The sequence below is a fragment of the Lissotriton vulgaris genome, chromosome 1_1 (genome assembly GCF_964263255.1).
Source record: "Lissotriton vulgaris chromosome 1_1, aLisVul1.2, whole genome shotgun sequence".
Lineage (NCBI taxonomy): Eukaryota > Metazoa > Chordata > Amphibia > Caudata > Salamandridae > Lissotriton > Lissotriton vulgaris.
The window spans coordinates 1,147,137,047-1,147,161,651 of record NC_141685.1 but is presented as its reverse complement, the minus strand read 5'-3'; the positions used below and the strand labels follow the sequence as shown (position 1 = coordinate 1,147,161,651).

The 24,605-nt window shown below is 45.8% G+C and overlaps 1 protein-coding gene across 1 annotated transcript in view; it reads left to right on the top strand.

The window, feature by feature from the left end:
- CDK2 (cyclin dependent kinase 2) overlaps positions 1 to 24,131 on the top strand; it is a 181,770-nt gene extending 157,639 nt beyond the window's left edge. The window contains exon 7 of the mRNA XM_086963915.1: positions 20,272 to 24,131. Coding sequence (XP_086820041.1) covers positions 20,272 to 20,376 — 105 coding nt within the window. The 3' untranslated portion in view covers positions 20,377 to 24,131. The remainder of the gene's footprint in view (positions 1 to 20,271) is intronic.
- Positions 24,132 to 24,605: the final 474 nt, after the last annotated feature.

The following is a 24,605-nucleotide window of genomic DNA, read 5'->3' as shown; positions in this document are numbered from 1 at the left end:
GATGTTTAATGTCCTGTACATATGATCTTGTATCCTTCATTTTTTTTTTAAACAGTTTTTATTGCAGAAAACACAATACACAGCATATCTTTATATCGATCGTTCTCCGCTAATGCTCATCCCTTGCACCGTTTAAATTGTTCGCACACAGCCATTAAGCCCAAAACCCGGACGTCGGGCGGCGTCAATCGGTGGATCCCCCTTCTTGACAATTCTTGAACGTGGTTATTCTACTTGCCAGGAGTTCCTTATTCCGCTTTTTACTTTTTCGCCCCCTCCCACCCCGATCTCCGTCTTTCCCTCAGCTCCCTCCACCCTGGTTCCCCCTCCCTCCCACCCACGAGTGCTCTCACCTGTGCCTGAGCTCTTCGCTGAAGTACATGTGTTGGTACTGTTAGGAGTGACTAATGCACTATCGAGAATGTGCTCCCGGTGTGTGATCTTGTATCCTTCATTAGTGGGTGTAGAAACAAATCCCTGAATTGTGATAAAGTTACCAAAACTGCACCTATCCCAGACAAAATGGGTCTACCAGGAGTGTTTTTATTTTCATGAAGTTTTGGAAATTTATAGAATTGCGGTGTACGTGGTTCTCTAGCAACGAGAAAGTCCTTCTCTTCTGTCTGCAGTATTGAATCTTTCATAGATTCACATACTTGTATCTTTCCCGTCGTCATGGTGGGAGTCTCACTGTATAATAATAGATAGCAGTACAAAGAACAAGCATTGGAAATGCTATAGGTCTCGCATTAGAAAAGTTGGAGCTATTGGTCTTGTAAATATAATTATTTTTTAAGTTATGTTTAGGTTTTTAAAATATTAAAATTAATAATATTATTCTTTGAAATGCCAATAGTTATAAAATTAGCAAATGTGACACCTATAGCATTAGTAAAGCTACATGTTTAGTTTTTCCCTGACTTACATGTACAGAATAGATAGTGAAAAGGAGAAGAAAGAGAGAGGTAGAGGTACTCAGATGGATACGGAGGGGGGTGGATAAGGGGGAGCATTAGGAGAAATCACAGGGAATAGGTGGGCTGGACGGAGAACAAGTCGGATGGGGAGGGGGGCGGGGGAGAAGGGGAGTGAGCCGGTAGTGGCGGTGACAAGTGGGGGTTAAAAGAACTAACAAAGCATCTTACCGCAAGTGTAAAAGTAACGGCCAACATTGTTTTATGTTATTAAAACAATATTAATTTAAAAGTGATCAGCGGTCACCATGTCAACAGTCCTATTTGCGTTTAGAGTTCTCCTGTTACTTGGCAGACTTCTACCGTTCTAATTTACAGGTAGATTCATTCGCAAAAGAGGAGTTTGAGACTAGACAATTGCACGATCTCACTGAATGCAACTTCTCCACTAGAATGTGGGTGTGGAGGTAAACCAGACTGACAATTTGCGCACTTTGATAGGAGTATTAAATGAATGTGTATTGAAAGCTGCCAACTGGGATACCCAGTGTAAATAGCAACTGAATGATACTTTAGTGAGATCCCTTGGGATGATGAGATCTATTCTTACAGCGCCACGAAAGGCAGTAGCGGGGCAGCATGACTCTGTTTTAACAATTGTGTGCACTGTCTGTTATATTACAAAAATGATAAATGAACGTGCCCGGAAAGCATAGGTTAAAAAAAAAAATACCCAGTTGCCTTTTCAGGTGACTGTAACAGATTCCTTCCCGCCTGTTTGTGGCCTTTTTGGAGCAATACATACTTGTATTTGCGAAAGGAGATGGAGCCCTTTTTATTACTCATGTCTTGACTTCTGTTTAAATGTTGGATACCTTTCTATGATGTTATTTCAGTTGGAGAAGCAGTGCTGTGCCCTGTTGAGATGGTTTTGCTCTGCCAGTGAGCGCTAGACAGATGTTAACAGCTCGAGGTGTAAAATTCAACTACTGGTGAAGATATGCAGCTACACTATTTTAATAAATGTATGTGGTTGGGGAGTAGCGTGTTGGATAGCGATGCTCGTTCTCTAGCTATTGGGGTCAAGCTGGCTGTCCCACGGAAGGGGGTGGATGTAAACCGTGGCAAGGTAGGTGTGAGAACTTAAAACAACGATGGGAGAGTGGATTAGAATTGTAAACAATGGGAGGGTGAGGAGAACTGATAACGACAGGAGTGTGAAGATTGAAATCAGTCTGCTATAAACTCACCTCAAGCATTTGGTGAAAGGGAGGGACCATGTGCAAATAACTGGTGATCACGTAAAGTGGTCCAATATATTCGGATCAAATTTGCACTATATAAAGCTGCAAAATAAATGTTATAAAAGCACTGCCAATGTTTTTCTAACGAGTTGGGAGGACAGTAAGAAACGATGGAAGGCTATTTGGGAAAAGCACGGGCAGCAGAAGGGGGAGGGAAACAGCAAGTTGGGGGAAAGGCAAGGAATAGCGGGAGGAAGGGGATTGTGTGCGGGAGAAACACAAATAGGAGAGAGAAGTGTGATTACGTATGTGGTATTCAAACAATTGACCTGCTTGAATATGCCAGGCAACAACCACAAGGTAATAGCCTCCCATTTTCCCCCCTCCAAGGTTGTGCTACAGTTAAGCTAGGGCGAGGGGAGCCAGGCAAATATGTTGTAATTAAATAAATCATGTGCCCCGCGTCTTAAAGGGCGCGTTTAAAAAACATCAGGAAAATTAAAGATGGTGAAGTGATTTGCTGTCCTCCCCTCCGACAAGGATAAACTAGGGCGAGGGGAGGAACATTGGTTGAATAAACGCACAAGCTCCTGCAATGGATGTTTCTTCTCAATGAGAAGCCAGATCAACTTAACAAAGGGGGGGGGGCTGCTAACAAGATCAGGCGGGCGAGTGGGCGGTGAGAGAAGCTCAGTTAGCCCCGGGGGTAGTGGGAGAGAGCGTTTCAGACGCAGCTAGGAAAACAGTGCATCACAGGGAATGGAAACGGAAGGGCATACGTAAAGGAAGAGATCGTGAAAGTAGCTTCCGAGCGCTGACGAGAACCGCAGAGAGGCCAACACACAAGGCAGCAGGAAGAGAGCGCGAGTCAGAAAGAGAAAGGAGTCAAACAAAAAATTGGAGGGAGAAGGGTGGGTATGCGAGGCGAGAGGCAGGCAACAGGAAAGACATGCCAAGAAGTTGTGTGCGCGGGCGTGCGCTAAAACGAAATTAAAAAAAAAAGACTCGGCCTGGCGGCCGTAAAAGTGAAAGTACGGCTGGCCGGCCGTGAATAATTAGGGGAGGAGAAATGCCTGAGGGCAGAGCGCACGCTGGGGGAAGCTGTGGGAGAAAAACAAATGGCTTTGATGCGTGCACGAGCTTTTCAAGGGCACTGCATGAAATCACCCGTTTGGTTAAGCCCCTATATCTCTCGCCAGCAATGCGCAAGCGCATTAGCAGTAGAGACCTAAAAAACTGCACCAGTAACATAGAAAACGCCTTATACTTAGTAACCCAGTACCATAAGTATATCGTCCAAACACTGACCAATGAGAAGCCAGCCCTGAGATCACAATCCCCAGCAGAGTCACCATACCTCAGATTTCCAACCGCCGTCGTGTGAGGAGTCTCCCTGAGCACTGCTCAGTTTTGTTCCTTGGTGAACTCTTGACCTGTTACTTCATAGCAGTTTATTCTGGAACAAAGATATTGCCTTTTTGTCTTCAATTTAAAATGTCTGACAGCTCTAAAAAGAGGCTGTTCCGGCCTTGTAGATCTTGTGAGAAGAACAGACTGTTTTCGGAGGACCCCCACAACGATTGCCTATACTGCCTTCATCCTAAGCATGTCCCTAAGGAGTGCAAGCATTGTAGGACTTTTCCTGCAAAAACTCTGCGAGACCGGGGGCCACGCTTGCTCTTATGGCGTCAAAAGAAGGCCATGTCTGATTCAGAACCGGAGCAGGAAATGGTTCATTCCTTTCAAAAAAGGAAGGTGGAGTCTTCCGAGTCAGTCTGATTCTAAGAAACCAAAAGTTTCCAAATCTAAGGAAAAGGAGTCTGCATCTTCAGTGCCTCACACTCCTCTCAAGAAATCTAAGGAGACGAAGGCTCCGTTGTCTGATCCGTCGATGAAAGTAAGTGTCCATGGTGCTTACGCTGATGAAGACTTCTAAGACATGACCGCATCGTCGCCGGTAACGCTGTCAACGACGACAGCTTCGTCTACGACGATTACGACATCGTAGACAACGGTTCTGACGATGACCTTTTTGACGACCACTCTCTCAACGACCGCTTCAACTGCAACTTTTAGGTCTCCAATATCCCCATCAGAGGTGACATCCATATCTGTTAAAAGGTATCCCCCGTCGACTGACTTGTTGATGGAAAGAAAATCAGGAAAGCCCTCAGCAGAGGTTTTGTCTTGGACAAGAATTTCTTCGCTTACTCCATCCAATTTACTGGAGATGCAGGAATCCGAAGAGGATGATGCTTATGGTTGCATACAGCCCATCTCAATTGAAAATAAAAAGCCAAGATACAGATGAGGAGTACCACCAAGAACAACCTGTGGTACAAGAAGAACTCTCTTTCAAGGATCGCCCTCTGACAAGCACGGAAAGATATGAATCTTTTCAAGATACGTACGAATCTGAGGAGGATGAAGATGTTACCCCCAAGGGAAGAAGCCATTTCCATGTCAATATCTTTGGTAACAGATTTACCACGTATGATTTCTGATTGCAATCGCTGCTTTCTGGAATCTAATGCTCCCGTGTCTGATATCACAAGTCAAACACATGGCGCTTCTCAAGCTGTGAAAGTGCGGACACCTCAAACCTTGCAAAAGATACACCTCCGAAAGTCATAACCATCAGAGACGACTATGTGGAAAGAGAGGTAGAAGACCAACCAGAGGAATGGAAATTAACTCAGGATGAACCTGTGGGAGATAAATGGGACCAATATATTGCTACATCACCTCCTTCCTCATCACCTTCTCCAGCAAACTCCCTGCTGGAGAATATCTGGTGTTATCATAAACTCATGGAAAAGGCCTCAAAATATTTTGATCTCCCTCTGCCAGTAAGAGAAACAGAATGTTTCTTATATGACTTCAAGGATTCTGCCAGGAAATCATTCAGAACTATCCATGTCGTCAATTATATCTGGGAAGAAGGTTTAAAAATCATGAGGAATCCAGCCTCCATTTCAGCCTTTATTCCGAGAATTGGAAAGAAGCTCCGGAATCGTCCCCAGCTTGCTTGATTGGTCATCCCAGACCGGATTCTGTTGTGATGCAGGCGCCTCAGACGTTCAAGGAACTCTGCTGCGGCCTGCTCAGAACCCCCAGATAGAGGGAAGAAAACTGGATGGTGCCGTTTTGCGGTCATGGCGGCTGCATCTATCAAGGCCTCTGATGCTTTGGCTATAGTCAGTCGATATGATAGACAAATGTGGTCAGATCTGGCACCCCTATTATCATATCTTCCAGAGGACAAGAAAGAAGAGGCCGTACAGATCCTTCAAGATGGGGCACGAGCGGCCTCTGAGATGATCGACATAGCCATGGATATATCTGCAGTGGCTTTTTGACAGATGCCAGGTGCTGTGGCACTCCGCAGGCAGGGCTGGCTTAGGGCCACCTCATTCAGACCAGAGGTGCAAGCAAAATTTGTCTGCCTTTTGATGGGGAGAACCTCTTCTGGAAGCATGTAGAAGATGCCCGGGAAGAGATTAAAAAGGATACAGATAAGGCTCGACCTCTAGGGTCTCTGCAATAGAACAGATTCGAGGCAGAGGAACACAAGGTAATTATCAGCAGAGACCATCTTTTCAATCACATCGGTACCAGCCTTACCAGCAGGGTTATCGTTAGTTTTCCAATACGCAACAATTTCGATCATCTGGTCCCTCTTATCAACCGACGAACAGAAGAAAGCCCTCGGCAAGAGGAAAACCTCAAGTGTCTAATAAGAGACCGTGACGCTCTCAAGGCGCCAATCACCTCAATTTCAATAACTCTTCACCAGACCCATTACCTCTCTCGTTTTCGCCATCAATGGCTGTCAAGAACATCATACAGGGTGTTGGACAATATTCATCATGGTCACACCCTAGACTTCGTCCAAAGACCACCGGACAACAGCAGCACCTGTCGGCCCTACAGACAGAAATTCTCTCTCTCCACATAAAAGGGGCAATAGAAGAAGTTCCTTATCTTCAACGAGGAAATGGATTCTACTAACATTTTTTCCTGATACAGAAAAAAACAGACTACCAAATGGAGACAGGTGATGGATCTGCGTGGTCTAAACAAATTTATCATAAAACAGTCTTTCCAAATGTTATCCCTGCAAGATATACTGCTGATACTGAACAGATAGTATATGACCTCTTTAGATCTATTAGATGCATACTTCCATATTCCAATTCACGTCAAACACAGACGGTATCTCGGGTTCGAGGTGGCAGGGCGCCACTACCAGTTCAGAGTGTTGCCCTTTAAACTTCGCTCTGCGCCAAGAGTATTCACAAAGTGCTTGGTGTCAATGGCAGCACATTTGCCTCAGTGGGTATATACATATCTGGACGACTGGCTGATCAAAGGCCCATTGTATCAGGACATTCAGGACTCATTGGAAAGCTGCATGAACCGTTTTGTGTCTCTGGGTCCGAAGATGAATCTAGAAAAATCCTCTTTGGTCCCATCCCAGACTGTGCAGTTTCTGGAGCGGTGTTGAAAACCAGGAAAGCAAAGGCGTATCTGTCTGAGGGCATTCAGAAAATCTTGACGCTAAGTTCTCAGTTGAGAAAAAGAAAGTTTGCTTCAGTAAGGATATTCAAGTCCATGCTGGGGATGCTTTCATCTTGCATTCCTTTAGTCTCGAATTGCTGTCTCCACACGAGGCCTTTTCAAGAGCTTCTCGACCTGCAATGGGTACAATATCAAGGATTGTTTGAAGATCTAATAGTCATCAATCCTCTGATGAAGAAAGCTCTGTCATGGTGGGGGATGAGAATTTTTCTTTTCAGAAGAACTTCTTTTCGAACCACAAAGTTATGTGATGACAACGGACACCTCCCTAAAGGGATGGGGAGCACATCTACAGGACCTGGAAATTCAAGGCCATTGGAACAATCAGGAAGCAAAGTTGCACATCAATCTGTTAGAGCTCAAAGCAGTGTTTTTAGGTCTTCAAGCATTTCTACCAACAAGTCAGAACGGACAGTACAATGACTGTTTTATCTGCTGAAGCAAGGAGGCACAAGATAACAAGCATTGGAAATGCAATAGGTCTCGCACCATTAGAGTTAGTGCTTTTAGAATTGTTTATGGTTTTTTTTTGTAAATGTTTAGCATTTTTGTTTCCTGTAGCCAATGCTAAAGAATTACAAATAAAAAAAGCCATAAACATTTCTTAAAGCTGTAACTGAAATGGTCTGAGACCTATTGCACTGTGTGAGGGTGAGGGGTTGAGGGTGAGGGGTTGAGGGTGGGTGAGGGGTTGAGGGTGAGTGAGGGGTTGAGGGTGAGGGGTTGAGGGTGGGTGAGGGGTTGAGGGTGAGTGAGGGGTTGAGGGTGAGTGAGAGTGAGGGGTTGAGGGTGAGTGAGGGTGAGGGATTGAGGGTGAGGGATTGAGGGTGAGTGTGGGTGAGGGATTGAGGGTGAGGGGTTGAGGGTGAGTGGGATTGAGGGTGAGTGAGGGATTGAGGGTGAGTGAGGGTGAGGGGTTGAGGGTGAGGGGTTGAGGGTGGGTGAGGGGTTGAAGGTGAGTGAGGGGTTGAGGGTGAGTGAGGGTGAGGGGTTGAGGGTGAGGGGTTGAGGGTGAGGGGTTGAGGGTGAGTGAGGGTGAGGGTGAGTGAGGGTGAGTGAGAGTGAGTGAGAGTGAGGGTGAGTGAGGGGTTGAGGGTGAGTGAGGGTGAGGGATTGAGGGTGAGTGAGGGTGAGGGGTTGAGGGTGAGTGGGATTGAGGGTGAGTGAGGGATTGAGGGTGAGTGAGGGTGAGGGGTTGAGGGTGAGTGAGGGATTGAGGGTGAGTGAGGGTGAGGGGTTGAGGGTGAGTGAGGGTGAGGGGTTGAGGGTGAGTGAGGGTGAGGGGTTGAGGGTGAGTGAGGGTGAGGGGTTGAGGGTGGGTGAGGGAGGGTGAGGGAGGGTGAGGGAGGGGGTGAGGGTGAGGGGTTGAGGGTGAGTGAGGGATTGAGGGTGAGTGTGGGTGAGGGATTGAGGGTGAGGGGTTGAGGGTGAGGGAGTGAGGGTGAGGGGTTGAGGGTGAGTGAGGGATTGAGGGTGAGTGAGTGAGGGTGAGTGAGAAAAAAATAAGAGCAGACAGTGCTGGGGCTTGACTGGCTATTAGCAGAGAGCGCCCGAGGGTCAGATACAGTGCCTGGAAGCGAGGACATCACAGCCTGCTCGACTTCAAACCCAAACGCAGCGGCAGGCTTAGCATTAGACTCCCACTGCTATATGGTGACCAAAAGAGGAAACTGTATGTTCCTGGAAGCGGATGTCCGAAGAGATGGGAAACCTGTGGAAGAGAGCGACGGTGGGGCGACAACGATTATGGCTTCGTTTGCTTTTGGTATCCGACTGGCTGCTGCGTTCCGGTTCTGAGCCGTGGAAGTTAAAGGGGTTCTCGCAGAGTCAACGAGGCAAAACGCGAAGGAAAGAACCATGGCTGAAGACGGGTGTAACATTATATTAAATCTACATCCGTTTGCAAGCGCTAAACGAAGCCTGACATGGGCGAGCAATAATTCAGTGCAAATACTGTAGCGGGGCAGCCAGGATTGGATATAGTATAATTGAGCACGTGTTTTTTTTATCAACAATGACGCGAGATTTGCTACGTAAATTCAAGAGGCACGCGCTGTAAAAGTTACAACTATTTGCGTGTGTGCGCGTGAGTGAGCTCTTCTTTGCTTTAAATCTTTTGGCGCGATATATTTAAGTTGGAACGCAAACGACGACAGCGCGTTCGCCTCTTTTAACTCTGCGCCAGTCAGACAAGGATTTTACTTCAGGAAGGTCTGGAGTTGTGTTTGAGTAAGTTTGCTCTCGTTTGCATGTACCTGACAAAGCCCCAGCATATACTTAGTTTCCAGCTAACTTCGCAAACCGTGTGAAATCCCGAATGTGAACTGTAAATCAATTGGTCAGAATAAACTGTTAAACAAACACAAGAAACAGTCGGACAGGAAGCAATCGCAGGAGCAGGCTCATGTGTGCAGCAGTTACAGAGCGCACACACACAACTGGAGACCAGTTACAGTCAACGAACAATCGCAGGCAGGAGCAGTCACAGGCGGAGAGAAACGATGCGGTCACAGACATGGAGCAGTAACATGTAAGGGAGGGGTCGCCTGCAGGAGGCAGTCGAATTCGGAGAGCTGCTGCAGGCACGCGGTACTCACAGGCAGGGCTGGCGCAGGCAGGGGCTTCACTCGAGGAGGCTGCGGGGACCAGTGGAGGGGGGAGGAGAAATGCGACACGGCGGGAAGGGGAGGGACAACCAAAGAAGACGGAGGGAAGAGAGGGGAGGGGGAGGAGAAATGCGACACGGCGGGGAGGGGGCGGAGCGGGTAAACCAAGACGGACGTGCACGCGCTTTTAAGCTCAATGCGCATGCGCATTGAGCTTAAAAGTCACGGGCACTGCAAGGAATCGCCACGATTCCTTGCAAGTTAGATAAAGAGTAGATAAGTCCCAATACTCTCGCCTTGCTCGATGCGCATGCGCATCGACAGGCGAGACCTAAAAACCCTTCTCGGCACAAGCGCAAGAAATCTGGCAGTGGCTTCTAAGGCACAATATCACTCTACAAGTTCAACATGTCCCAGGTATTCGCGAGCAGATTCGCTCAGCAGATCGACATACCTATGCCACAAATGGGAACTGGATCGCAGTCAAATATTGCAAATATTCCAACTCTGGGGCAGTCCAGGATTAGACCGGTTTGCCACTTGAACCAACAAAAAATGCAAGCAGTTTGCCAGCCGATTCCCTCAACAAGGCTCATGGGGGAATGCTCTCCACCTTCGCTGGACAGGGATGTTTGCGTATGCATTTCCCCCTTTCCCTTTGATCCCAAGGCTTCTCAGGAAAATGAGGTTGGAACCAGGTCACTTAATTCTCATAGCCCCGGCTTGGCCGAGGCAGTTCTGGTTCTCGGAGCTCCTACAGATGTCGGTGGCTCCCTTGGTGCAATTTCCCTTGAGGCACGATCTGATTTCAGTGGACAAAGGTCAAGTGCTTCATCCTCAATTGGAGTTACTGAATTTATCAGCTTGGAACCTCATGAGTTCTAATTTAAATCTCTAAATATCCCTCAGCAGCTGCAATATTCTATCTCCTTCTCGGGAAGTGTCTACCAACAAAACAAATGCCGCAAAGTGGGAAAGGTTTTGTTAATGGTGCCTGGATCAAGCGGTACATCCCTTGCTTTCATCTCCAGATCAGATCCTTCCATATCTCTTAGCTTTATCCAAAGCAGGGCTATCTCACGCATCCGTGAAGGTGCATCTGGCGGCAATCTCAAGACATCGCAGAAGGCCGTCTCAGACGAAGCTTTGGTCACAGAGAGTGATTAAATAATTCATGAAAGGTCTTTTTTAGAAAATTCCATCCAATTAAACGACTGTTAGTGCTGTGGCAGCTTAACAGTCTTTACACAGCTAATGAAGCCACCTTTTTGAGCCAATTCACAAGGCTGACCTGAAATTAGTGTCCTGGAAAGTGGCTGTGCTCCTGGCTCTGACGTCAGCCAGAAAAGTCCGAGAGATTCAGGCTTTTTCTGCAGTGAATCGTTCTTACAGTTTAAAGCAGACAGAGTATTTCTCAGAACAAATCCGAAATTCATTCCAAAAGTTCCAATGCCCTTTCATCTCAACGAACCTATCATTTTACCTACATATTTTAAAGATCCATCTTCTGTAGCAGAACGAGCTCTTCACGCATTGGATATTAAGAGGTGTAAAATTCTATATAGACAGGACAAAATCTTTTCGAAAGACAAATCATTTATTGATTGCGTATGCTGCTCTCAGGAAAGGTTTGGCTCTGTCAAGATTGAGTATTGCCAGATGGATAGCCTCGGCTATTGTGTTCTGTCACAAAAAGGCCTTTATCCTAGACAGTTCAAGCTCACTCAACAAGAAAAATGGCGACTTCTGCCACAGTTTGCTGGAGTATCGTTACTGGACGTTTGCACAGCGGCAACATAGCCAAATGGCCATACATTTACCAAACACTACTGTCTTGACATAGCGTGGAAGACCGATTCAGCAGTGGGACAAGCGGTGCTGCGGCAACTGTTTCTTTAAAGGTATTGTTTCATTGATGTTTTTTGGTGGTTGTAAGATTCAGAATGTTTGTTTTTTAAATTGTACGAGTCTCTATTGTACATGCTGAGACACACAATCCAATATATTATTTATAAGTTTCTGGTTTTATTGTGTAAAGAAGATATTTACTGATTTGAAAATAGTTTCTACCTTAGAAACTCCTTTCATGGAGGAGATACTGCTTTCTATTTTTGATACAAGCATGTGAATCTATGAAAGATTCAATACTGGAGAAAAAACAAGCTACTTACCTGTACACTGGTTCTCCAGTATTGATTGTTTTCATAGATTCACATGCGACACACCCGCCTCGCCGTTTCTAAGGTAGAACACTTTTATCTCTTGACATTCTCTTGGCTCACACTTGGGCTGGAAATCTGAGGTATGGTGGCTCTGCTGGGGATTGAGATCTCAGGGCTGGCTTCTCATTCGTCCGTGTTTAGACCATATTATGATGGTACTGCGTTACTAAGTATAAGGCATTTTCTATGTTACTGGTGCAGTTTTTTCTTTGTACTGCTATCTATTTATTATACCGTTAGACTCCCACCATGACGACGGGGAAGATGCAAGCATGTGAATCTATGAAAGATATCAATACTGGAGAACCACAGTGTACAGGTATGTAACTTGTTTTTTTCTTTGTAATACATTAGTTTTCCAGCCCTTTATCTTTAAGTCGCTTGATTACATTACTGTGACATGGTGTAGGGTCCGTGATCAGAAGGTTCTACTTCCTTCTGTATTGTTGGAGAGAGGTAGGCTTCTCTGTGGGCGTCGCCGTTCTGGATTACTATGGCTTTGCCTTTATCCACTGATGGTATTACCAGTTGGGGTTTCTTTTCAAGGGAGCTGAGAGCTGCTCTTTCCTGATTGGTGAGATTCTGAAAGGTTCTTCCATTTGGTTGTAGTTCTTCTACCTCTTATGTGACTACTTCCTCGAAAGCTAGTACAGCAGGTGGAATGTACGATATTGTGGGGGGGGGGGGTGGAATCAAGATTTGATCTTAAGATTTTTATGGCAATCATGGGTTTCTTTGTATGATAGTATGAGCTTTATGCATTTATTGCAGAAGAATTCTGCTTGTTCCGGTTGTGTTTTAAACCTAACCATCTTTGTTGGGGGGACAAACCTCAAGCCGTCAAGTACTGCAATTTCTGTTTTTGTTAGTTCCTATGAAGTTGTATTGACCACTGCGTATGCTGGTAACTCGGACCTGCTTGCTAGTTGTCCCATGTGCAGCTGCGGGTGTTCACCCTTTCCCTGTTGTTTGTCTCCCATTGGACCCTCTGCCTACCCCTTCTGCCTGGTCTGCCTCTCCTTCCACCCCTCCCTAAAAATGCTGGTGTGGTTGGTAGAAGGGTGTCATTTGTGGGTTCTGTGGGCCTTGTTTGGGTTGTGGCGGAAAGGGTCCAGGCCAAAACATCATCTGATTTCCAGGTAAAGAATAGTTGTAAAAGCCTCCTCTAGCACATTGTCTTTGTTTTCCTCTCCTACTTTGGGTAGAGTTGTCCCCCGACCATGCGTTGGAATCTGAATAGGAGGATTCAGATGTGTTCCTTAGCGAGGAATTCTGGTTGGACTCTAACCTCCTTTTTGTTTTTTTTATAGCCCTCTTTGATATAGGGTAGACTTTTTCATGTGAGAATTTTTTTTAATGTGTTTTTGTAGTTTGTCAATTCTATTCTGCATTATGAAGTCCTTGTGTTCAGTAATTTACTTATTGACCTAATCTAATCTGTTTTTTAAATACTGTGATTTTTGTGTGTTTAAGAGTTAAGCTAGTGAGGACTTTTTAATCAGTAATGTTTCGACTAGTTGCTTGGCAGTGTTTGATTAGTATTGAGCAATCGCTAATAAGTACCTGTACATCCTGTTCCAAATCTCGCAGGCGTGTGCAATAACAATCTTTTAATTGCCTAGCAAACTCCTCTGCAATCTCCAGACGCCCCCTTCTCAGCATGTCTCACGAGACTGCCCTATACTCTGATACATATTTCCCCTTTCCTTGCTCCCAAGCCATGCCAGTAGTTTTCCTGCTTTACCTGCTTCATGCGCTTTTTAGGTCTCGTGGCGTTTACCGCACGAAAGCGCGGTCTCGCCAGAGACCTATTGTCAGCGGCTCAGCTTCCTAGGAGACCAGAGCTGGCCACACGCATGGGATTGGAACGGGCCACGCGCGTGTGAACGCGCTCGCTGTGGCCATCTCCTGTCTCCTGGGAAGCGCAAACATACACAGGCACCCCTCCCCCTGCTTACGTATGCGCACACAGACACACACACACACACACGAGCGCACATACACGCACTCACACATAGAGACCCCCCCCCCCCCCTGCCGTCCCACACAAACACACACACACACACATGCGCACACATACACGAGCGCACCGACACCCCCCTACAACTAAGGCCCACTTACCGCCACTCCGGACTTCTACAGCCTCCGCAGGGCTCTCCCTCGGGCATGGGAGCCCCGCGTCACCACTGCTCCTCGGGCCAGGCACTCCGTTGGCGCGGGCTTCGCGCACAAGACGGAAGTCCCGCCCCCACGATAGGTATTGTTTTTAGGAGTGCACGCGCACGTCTTGTTTTGCTCTTAAAGTTGGCTCGTAACTGGTCAACTTGATGTCTGATTAGGGTTGAGATTTCATATGGTGGAGGAAAACAACTTCAAGGTGCTATGCTAGAACCCGACAAAGCTGTCACACACGAGTTCTTGGCACCTGATTTGCCATAACATTCTTTCTATCTGCAGAATAAAGCATAAATCCGGTATTTGTAAAGCCCTTAAGGGTCTCAAGGCACTGGGCCCTCGGGGAGAATAAATGAGCTATTGCCCAGAGTCAGGGCGCAGCCACCCTGGCGGCTGCGCCACATCGCTCTCATAGGTCAGCTCGCCGTTGGCGTGCTGCTTCGCACTGCAAGAGGTGAGCTATGCTATACTTGGCAAGATACTGTTTAATCACGTAGGCGTGCTGCACCTGGTAACTATTTGAATCCTTCAACCCACAGCACGCACATTTTTCAGGGGTCGCCTTTTACTTTAACCATTTGAAGACGCTGTTCATTGGAGTGTAACATCTCTCCGCTACGAGAAGCTGACTAAACGAGCGCTCATTATCCAGGGCGTGCGGAGGGGGAAGCAAGCGTCATCTGATCAGCACCCGGAGTCAGTCTCACTTCACTCTCCTTCATGTATGCCCTAAATCATTCCTGTTCAGCCAAGTCGAGAAAACTCTGCCTATATTCTGTCAGAAAGAAGTCTAGACAATGACCGAGACAGGCACCTAACAATTCAAAAGAAATGAAAACAAAATACGAATAGATATCAGCATGAAGAACCACAAAACATACCGAGATTAACAGTGCCAAACAAAATATATAAAGGGGCCCCTGACCCTGATGGTACACTGGAATATTGCTATGAGGGCCCCCATGCAAGCTCTGCGAGAGCTTGGTGGGTTCAACGCCGAGGTAACGATGCCGATAAATGAGTGCATTGGATTTATAGAGAAAGGCGCTACTCCACCTTTTAACGCGCCAAGCAAACAAAGGATGTAGGTTGTAAGTGCCTTCTGTGGGCGCTGACAAATGATGGGGTTATGAGCAAATGTGCGTTGACAGGGCTGTGAGGAGAGACTCAGACCGCCTCTAATGCACCAGGCAGCAATCCCATTAGTGGACGCTAATTGGATCTCTCCTGCCCCTCAGGGTCAGACTGAGAGGCCCGGCAAGTACTAACAGGTGATCAATAGGTGTCAGATCATGGGCTGCAAATTCCCATCTGGGGTGGGGACTGATTACATTATGGAACGCGCACGTGGCCCTTTGCGGCTGGATCGAACAGGCTTGTTTTTTTGTGTAGCTTTTTGTACCACGTGTTTGAAGTGGCGAGTCCGACGCACTCTGTGATAGAACTAGGGTTTCTAATGGTAGTGTGCATTTAAACACCAGTGTACAGTGCTGCAGTTGACATAAGATGGCGGGCCCAAAAGTTTTCTTAGGAACTCACTTCTACCGCCAAATGCTGTGTTCTGGAATACCGAGATTGACTAATATTGATTCTACCGCATGCCTCTTTCTTCCACCACCTACAGCAACAACTAACAGCAACCAAAAAATCTTCCGAAATCAATACGAACTTTCATAACAAATTTATGCAACACTTTGTTATATATAATGTCAATAGCTCAAACTTTAATGCTGCGAGACCTATTGCATTGCAAATGCTTGTTTGTTTTGCAATATATGCTGTTCGAGCCTTGTGCTTTGCAACTGCCTGATATTAGGCTCTTTTTCAGTCCATCTTTTTCTTCCCTGAGGACGTAGGCAATTCCACATATTCCCTCTGTCAAATCGTCTAGTGTGGCCATTCTATAGCATCCCTCCATCCGATCCCCAGCGCCCCCTCCCCCGCAACCCCCACAATGACACCTCTGTGGTCCTGTACGCCTCCATAATGTGATATGACTCAGTACCATGTTTTTATTCTTCTCAAATTAACGCTTAAAGGCCTTGCCTAGGCGTTTTACCTCAATCTCCTTCGTTAGGTACCATGTTTAATCCGCCACAGCCATCGAGGCGGCCGCACATTAATGGACAGTGTTACTTGTATGGTGGAGTGGTTGCTTTTCCCTGGGCTAAATACTCTGCTATGACGAACCTAGAAAGTGAGTCGCTTGTGGTAAAGTAATCCAACGTAGAGAACATATTGTGCGCCTTAGAGTAGGAAGAGTATCCTCTCTCATAAGCGTGTAGGGCCCTCGGACATCACACAATCCCATTGCATTGGGTACATCCCTCCAGCCTCCCTCTGGTCCATTCCCCCCTCCGGTCTCGAACTCATTCTGTCAAGCTGCATGTCTAGAGCGAGGTTAAAGTCACCACCTATCACTGTGCGTGCCAGGGGAGATTTTACAAACAAGCCGCCTACTGTCTGGAGGTTACCATCTGGAGTCTGGGAGGTGAATATTCATTGACCAGTAGTAGAGTTACGCCATCCTGTTCCCCCAGGATCTACAGGTATTACCCCCTTGTGTTTGGTAATGTGCATAGTATATGGAACAAGAGCGTCTTTCTGAGAAGAGTGAATACCGCCCTTGAACCCAAGGTTTATTTTGCATGGCCAATTTGTATTTGCCTTCCCTCCCCATACTACAGTGTTGCCCATCAGTAAGGCATGTCTCTTGCAAGTATACTAGGTCAGATTTGTACCTGTTAAAGGCCCAAACCTCTCTTTACTTTGTATCCCAGGCCTTTAACGTTCCAGGTCAACAGCGTTAAGTGTTGTGTATGCATCATGATGAGTGTGTAACTTCCTTCCCCTGTTCATACTTGGTCCAAGAGGGCAAACTGTCCGAGGTCCCCCCAGTACTGTGCTGTTTCAAAGAATTACTAACTACTCTATTAACTACCCCGACCCTACCTTATTGTATCTTGGTTTTAAAAGTAACCAGCCCTCCAACTCACTATACACCTGGCCCAAAACCATAACAACTGAAAACTTTTCGTGCTTCTGCTGCTGTGGTGCAACCGGAGGCCACTGTAGCCCGGCAGTCCAAGTGTCCACATATTGTCCCAGACATTCTCTATCCAGGAAGTGGGCTCCCTCGCCCCAGAGTAAGTCTCTCTTGCAACAGAACTCCCACCCGATCAGGCCGCTACTATCCCAAGTGTTCCGATGTCATGGGTGTTACGTTAGGCAGCAGGTCATCTTCTGTGTCCTGCTCCATTTCCGTACATTCTGGGCGGTGCCCTCACCCTCAGAAGAGGGATCTCCATTTATTGTTACCAAGGACTTCACTCCTTTGCTCGATCTCCAGTACTGTGTTCTCCTGTGCCGCGTTAATAGGTCGTTTGGTTGGTGAGGCTGTATTTTTCCTTTTTGTGTTCCTGCGTTTCGACGCCACCGGTCACCATCTTTTTGCGTGGCATGCCGGACTAGAGGCCCTGGGTCTCGACCAGGACTCTTGTGGCATTGTGATGAAGTAGGTCTGCCCTCCTCGCACTACCTATAGCTTCGACCGGTAAAGAAGCGCATACTTAATGTCCAGCTGTCTCATCATCCTCTTTACTGGCACGAACACCGCTATTTGTCTTTGATCTAAATGAGTATAGTCTCGGTAGAGATTTATTTATGTACCATTAATTGTTAGGGACCATGTACATGCGCTTTAATTGGCCGGTGGTTTCCCCCGAGCGGTGATGGGAATGCTGTAATTCTTTGTGCCCTTTCTATGGAGAAGAAACTAGAAGGTTTACCCTATAAAACTCTTTTCCAGCTATTCTTCCACAAACAGTTTTACGGATAGTCTCTCCACCCTTTCCGGCACCCCAACCAGCCGTACATTATGCTGACTGGGATCTACCCTTGCATTCACCAATTTGTTCGCCAGCAGCTGCACTTCTCTCTCCATAGCAGAGAATTTGAGTACATTCGTTTACCTGTGGGAGGGCAGTCTCCAGGTGATCCTCTGACTCTTTGACCCGATCAACAAGTTGCTTATCGTTATCCCGCAGTAGACCCACTTCTCCTGCCACCGCGGCGATCTGTTTTTCCAGTGATGTATTTGTCTTTTATGACCTCCAGGATTGCTGCCATGTGTGCTGCCAAGGAGGCATTGTCGTTTTGTCTCTGCAGGTGGTCCTCCGCAGGTGGTCCTCCGCTTCCGTGGGGCCCCTTTGCACTGCGTGGCTTGACCATTGTGAGTTACTTACTTTTCCAGGTGCTGCTGGTTGCATATAGAAGTGTGTTCAGTCTGTGAGCACCCTTCAGAGCTCTCACACGCTCCAGTTTTATTGGTCCAATCCCAACGTAGGAGAAATATCTCGGTCTGTCACTTTTGCGGAGGTCAGTTCTTGCCACATAGCAATGTTGTCAGTTGGGGTGGCTCACAAGATCCACTGCTACCCAGTTGACCCCTGGGGCTAGATCTCCCCATCTGTCATCAATTATTGTCCCTTGGCATAGCAGGCTGGTGTGGCCCTCCTCCCTCTACAAGGGGAATGGGGGAGGGGGGGGTGGAAGTTCCCTCAGCTCCCCAGGTGTACACACATTAGTCTTTTGTGCTCACTGCGTTAGTGAAGGTGTGGCCTTGTCCCACCTACCCCAGGCGTTGCTTCCTCCAGACTCCCCGGAGTGCGTTCACCTGCGTAGTATAGTAGCAGACACTTTGATCCGATGTCTGTATTTGTAGTGAACTCCTATGTCACACACTGGCCCCTATCGTCAACTGGTGCCATGTGTGTTTGTCCTGGGCTCCACCAGATTAATCAGTGGGCCAGTCCAGCGAACCATTTTGCAGCTGTCTAACACTATAATCCAATAATGCTGGGCCGGCTCTTCTCCTTATCCTCCGTGCCCCTGACTGCCTCATGTTTCATTGGGCATGATGTGGTCTGGAGACGGACCTCTGCCAGCACCGGGGACGATTAGCAGTGCAGCTCAGGGACAGACCCCAGACAGACTTGCGTATGCACCCCCGCATCTGCTGCCACAGAGACCGCTCATGTTCAATCTTGCTGGATTCTTTTCTGTCGCCATCTGGGCTCCCGCTGACTCGCAGGCTGGAATCGTCCTCTGTACGGTGTCGGTACGCTTCACCAAGCAGCAAGGCATGTCCCCAGCATCTCTGGTATGGGGTCCCTCCGTTCAGGTGCTGCCGGATCGAATTGAAGCAAGAGAAATGGCACTGAGGCTGCTGATAGGCGCATAAGCTCCTGCATTTGTATTCTACGTTGTCGCCGGCCTCTTTCCACCCTGACGTTAATCTTTTGGGCTCAATCGTCAGCGGTTTCATTGCTCCACAGCACACATTGTTTAATCATTCAGTTGTGGGCAATATCTGCGTTTATACCATCTGTTCTGTCATATTTCTAGACATGCGAATGTATTAGAGTGTTGATATTTTGTTACCAGATCCATTGACACAGGCAACTGCAAGCTCCTCCTTTGCCACTTCCACAACACCAGCACTATTGTGCTTAATTCCGAATCTGACTTTGTTTTGTCTCTGGGCACCATTTTATTGGTTTAGTTGTCACTGACATGTTTAGATACATCACAAAGTGGAAATGCTGTGTTGTGTGTATGGAGCATGTTGATTTTTGGTGTTTTATAAACTGGTAACATCTCCCCATATGAAGTTTCTGTGTGGCTTGATGGAGAATGGAAGCAAATATGACTACATTTGAGGAGCGCTGGAAGGATTCTTTAACCCAGTGAGACGAGTTGAGAGTAAATAATGTTGGTCTAGCTTAGGACATGACAATTATATTGATGTTTGAGAGGCACTCAGGTTTTTCCATGTGCATTGCTGAGTTTGGATACTATTTGCTGAATATTGAAGGGACCTTGGAGGACGACCATGAGAAGATTCGAGCTTTTTCTGTGGTTAAGTCTGAGCACCTTAAAAGATATATGCAACTTGGCTATACTCCCAGGGAAACTGTATGATAAACAGCACTACCAACTCCTCCATGACCTTCCCTTTCTACCTCCACAAATATTGTCTGCGTATGGGCTTTTACTGCTCTCACTCCATAAATCTGATATTCTCTGTATCTAGGGCTTTGAATTGGGAGCTTGAGTGTTCACACGTTCATTTTCCCAGGTGCCTAGAAATTCTACAAGACAGTTAAATTAAAATTGAACGAGTAAACCAACTCCCGGGTGCTGCATGGTAACCTTTATTTCCAGGGAGGTACGATTGCATTTGGAGGATGCTGGTCTTAGAACTGGTCTGCTTTCACTCAAGGTTAATTGGAGCGAAAGTATCATTATCACCCAAGGTGTACCATGCTTCTCAGTGCTAGTGAAACCTTTAAGTTCCGAGGCCTGCACATTTCTAAAAGTGTTACTGGTATACAATAACGGCTCCCAGGTTCAATCTTAACTTTAGTCATGATGGGTTCAAGAAGAGATGTACCATATCATCCGTCATTTTTCTGAAGCTCTGTGTCTGAAACAATCGGTTTCTATAACATTTTTTTTTCCTTTTCAGCAAATGTTGCAGTATGACCCAAACAAGCGAATATCTGCCAAGTCTGCTCTCGGACACGTTTTCTTCCGTGATGTCACAAAGGCTATCCCCCATCTAAGACTATGAGCTATGGAGCTTTTTAATCCAAGGGGAAGTGTCGTCGACTGGTGTCCCGGCACCAAAACTGTGTATGTTCAGGAGACTGTGGAAGTGATGGTCTGTCTTACGCTGATGTTTCCCACACATGCACCATATTCTGGGAAGTTTTTAAAGCTGTGTTTGAGGCTTTCTAGGTGATGCTGTTGGAGAAGGTGACTTGAGTCTGGACACCTTACAGCCTTGCTCTAGATTCATACAAATTAACAAGCGGGCAGTTGCACCATATAGTCTGTAGGTTTTCGCCTGCTGTTTTCTACCATGATTCGCTAGTTTGAGTAATCTCTAAAATTGTTTAAAAGGTCTGTCCTAAAAGAAAAACAATATCTTGTGGAAACAAGTGCTTGTGCCAGTTTTTGAAGTACTGGTAGCTTAGATTTAATATATATTTTTTATGTTTTTGCTTTTACCACCACAAGCCAGCTACGGATTCCAGTATCTGGCACATGAAGGGTTTCCATTTTGAAACACCTAGCTACTGCTTACAATTTTGATAACATTCATTTCCTATATATGTGCCGTCTTCTATTCTCATCTTGCTATGGGCATCACTTAGATTAATCTTGTGGCTACTGGGCATCACTTAGATTAATCTTGTGGCTAAGGTAAATGTAAGTACGGGAGGGGCGGCTATTATTGACATGTTTGTCTCTTTATACTCGAGTCACAGTGGTCCATTGTCCCAAAGAGGCCCACAGGCTGTTTCATTGAACATTCAAAGAGTCCTGCTCCGAGAGAAACATATTTGTAGGAATACATTATATTGGTGTCCTTGTATTGGCACATTTTTTCCAGGCACCATGCTCTTAGGCCGATTGACCCTAACTTTTTGATTGTTGTGTGAAACTTCCCTTTAGAGTAGGCATTTGTCCACTTCTGTAGGAAACGGATTGCAAGAATTCTTAGCCTTTGGAAGAACACTAGCTATGTTGGCACATGGCTCTGTATGACCACGTCATAGCCTACTGCCCTTAGGCTCCTGCAGTGGGCACACCTGATTAACTGGAAGCTCAGATACATGCTGTCTTTATTTATAGCTTCGGATCAGCCATCCTTCAAGCAACACTCAAAACATGCTTCTTGTTAACCTGTTGTATTCCTACATAGATACTGTAAAGAAGAGGTGCTATTGCTTCAGAATCTAGTCTTCCCTCACATTTTAAAATGTACAAAATTAAGTTCTTACTGTTGCTCTCATTCGTCATGCCTTTGAAATTGCTTGCAAAATTTGCTCTTGCTTCCTTTTCTCCCACTAAGATCTGGGTATGTGTCTCTATTCAGAAGTGTTCTGTAGACTGTTTTAGAGTGTTTTAATGGCTGGGGTATGTGGTGGTGATCTTAGCAGCTCATTTGGTTGCCCCTTTTTGAGGGGCGTTAGGCATTCGTAAAGGGAACTCGATTGGTATGTTCTGGAAGCAGCTCGTTTTACTCTGGTTCCTTGAGTGAGCGATACATGGATGACTATGAAAGATCTCTAGATAAGGGCTGGTAGTGTAGGATAACAGGCATTGTTACAACTTTGAATTGATTCTCATTTACCTACCTCCTTCCAGCCACTGCTGCAGCAGTCCAACTGTTCCAAAGGGAACTCGATTGGTATGTTCTGGAAGCAGCTCCTTTTACTCTGGTTCCTTGAGTGAGTGATACATGGATGACTATGAAAGATCTCTAGATAAGGGCTGGTAGTGTAGGATAACAGGCATCGTTACAGCTTTGAATTGATTCTCATTAACTACCTCCTTCCAGCCACTGCTGCAGCAGTCCAACTGTTCCTTTTTCAGGGTTCAGCATTGCGCTGAGAGGAATTAAACAACCTGAGTGAGCAGACCGTAAACTTCCATTAAGGGCATTTTATGGCCAAACATAGATTGCCCATTTAGCTCTTTTGTTGTTTTCTAAGCAGTGCTGATTCAGAAAAGAAAGTGGCCAGTGGTTTGTGTATTTGTAAGACTGCACCTGTCCAGAGGTTTATATCAGAGTGACCGGTTCTGTTATCATATTCCCTTTCTCCACAAAGAACGAGACATTGAATTGGACATGGTGTACTTGTTCTGATTTTTTATTTATTTTCCTTCTAATTTTGTACATCATTTGTGCCCAACATGCTGGTCAGATTTATCATTTAAAAAATGTTTTTCTCTTAGAATTTTATGGAGAAATGCCTATAATTGCAGTGTTTTACTTGCCCCACTTGGGAGCTAAGGTTGATAATCTCTAGAAAATTAGAGGAAACAAGCTTGTATTTGCCCGTGTTTCTAGTCATGTATACACTCTCCTAACTATGTGACCCAAGGTCTCTCCCTGCTTAATTCTGCTCAAGGTTGTGAACATGCAGTATATGTTTTGGGCCTCTAGTAAAGTGCTTCATTGGGTTCCTTTGTGTTGACCGTGTTTGTAATTGGGGAAATAGTAGATTGTTAGCGTCCTTAAACAGGTGGCATTTCTTAAATCTGCTTCTTCGGTATCTGCCTTTCGTGTATGGTTATTTTTGGTGGGGAGTAGATTCTTGCTGACCAGTCCCTTTGCATTTCACATCACAAGAGGCACCTGTTGGGGTTTCAAAGTCTTCTCATACTGGCATAAGCTCCCCAGATAATGCTGTTTGAATTTTAGGCTGCTGGTCAATGCTAAGGTTTGTGTTGATGCTCTAGTACTTAAATAAATACACACTTTGGTTGCTTGTCTAGAGGGAACCGAGTGCATGTTGTTTAGAAACCTAGAGGGTCAGTGATGAGCTGCTTCCTGCTATATATTAAAATAGTGGCTGTTGAAGGCAGAAGTATTTTTGGGAGAATGTGAGAAACGCGGTCTCCCTTTTTTTTTTTTTTTTTTTTTTTTAAATGCAGTTTGCGCCGCTTGCATTTGGTTGGATATAATCAGGTTGGATGGCAGGCTAACTTTGCCTGTAATATCTTAGAGTGGCATTTGCCTTTATTTTCCATGTTTGGGTCTTGAGTTTTCTGTTCGCTTGGTTTAAGATGGTGGAGAGATTTGTTATTGCTCCTTGATAACTTTCCTGGAGAAAGTGGCCATCTTTTTGTGTGAGGTTTCTTTGCCTTGACATTAAATTATTTAGCTATTGGGTGATGTCCTCCCATCCCTTCGGAACACATTTAAAAGCTCTACTGTTACCAGTTAGCCATTTCTTCTACTGGACTGTGCTTATCTCTGTAATGAGAATAAACCATTGACAACAGCCACATAAGTGGCATAGGGATAGTCTGTTTGGTTCAACTGGTTTAGTCTTCTGCCTAAGAGGTTGATGTTTGGTTGTTGCGAGGGTAAGCCCAATATGCTTTAGAGTAAAATCAGTTGCTAACTAAAAATTGTAACGGAGTAATCGAGTCCTTCATTAAAAAGGATGACTTGGCGCAGCTATTTCTGGTTGTCCCTATTCCCCTTACTATGACCAAAACCAGTTCGGACACTTTGTTCTGAAAAAGGGTTCCTTACTCATGCAGGCAGACACTGACAAAAATTGTAAACTATTTAATAATATAGGGATCCAGCATAGACCGCACACTCAGTAGTGGGGCTGACTGCTCTTCTATCTATAGTTGTACACACTATAAGGATTTTAAGATCTGCTTAATCTATAAAGTTTATTATCCCTGCACCTTTCTTTGGAATGTAACTTTTAAATATTTGTATTGTGCAGTCCCTATGTAGCCATGTTGAATATCTTCATGCTCTTGTATTTCATTAAAAAATCAGTTTTATTAGTATTTGTGCTTGTTTCTGTAATAACACCTGAAGGCCCTTAGTACATGGATGATTTGTTAGTAAGTGTGAGAAGCCGCAATGTATCAGACTGTGGAGCACTTATGTGAATAGGGACTGTACGAAGTTCCACTATTTTCTGTATGTGAGCATATAAATGTGTTGGACCTGAAGTATGCCAGCAGACAAATGTCTGCATTATGTAAGTGCCAAAATGTTCTGAAATACCAGAGCCTGCCAGAGTAACCAGGTGAGAAGCATTCAAATGCTAGGAATTATTTCAATGGTCATTTTGTTTTTTGGGGGAAATTATGTGGTGAACTTTGGGTCTGAACAAAGCCTAAGTGCCCAGGCAGGTGTGCAGGTGTGAAATGGATGTTCCTTTGAGACCCTGGCAGGACAGGACTGTCAGGCCCATTTCAGGGGACTACCAGGCTTATGGGCTACTGGGCCTATCTGAGGTGATTGTAGTTGTTTGC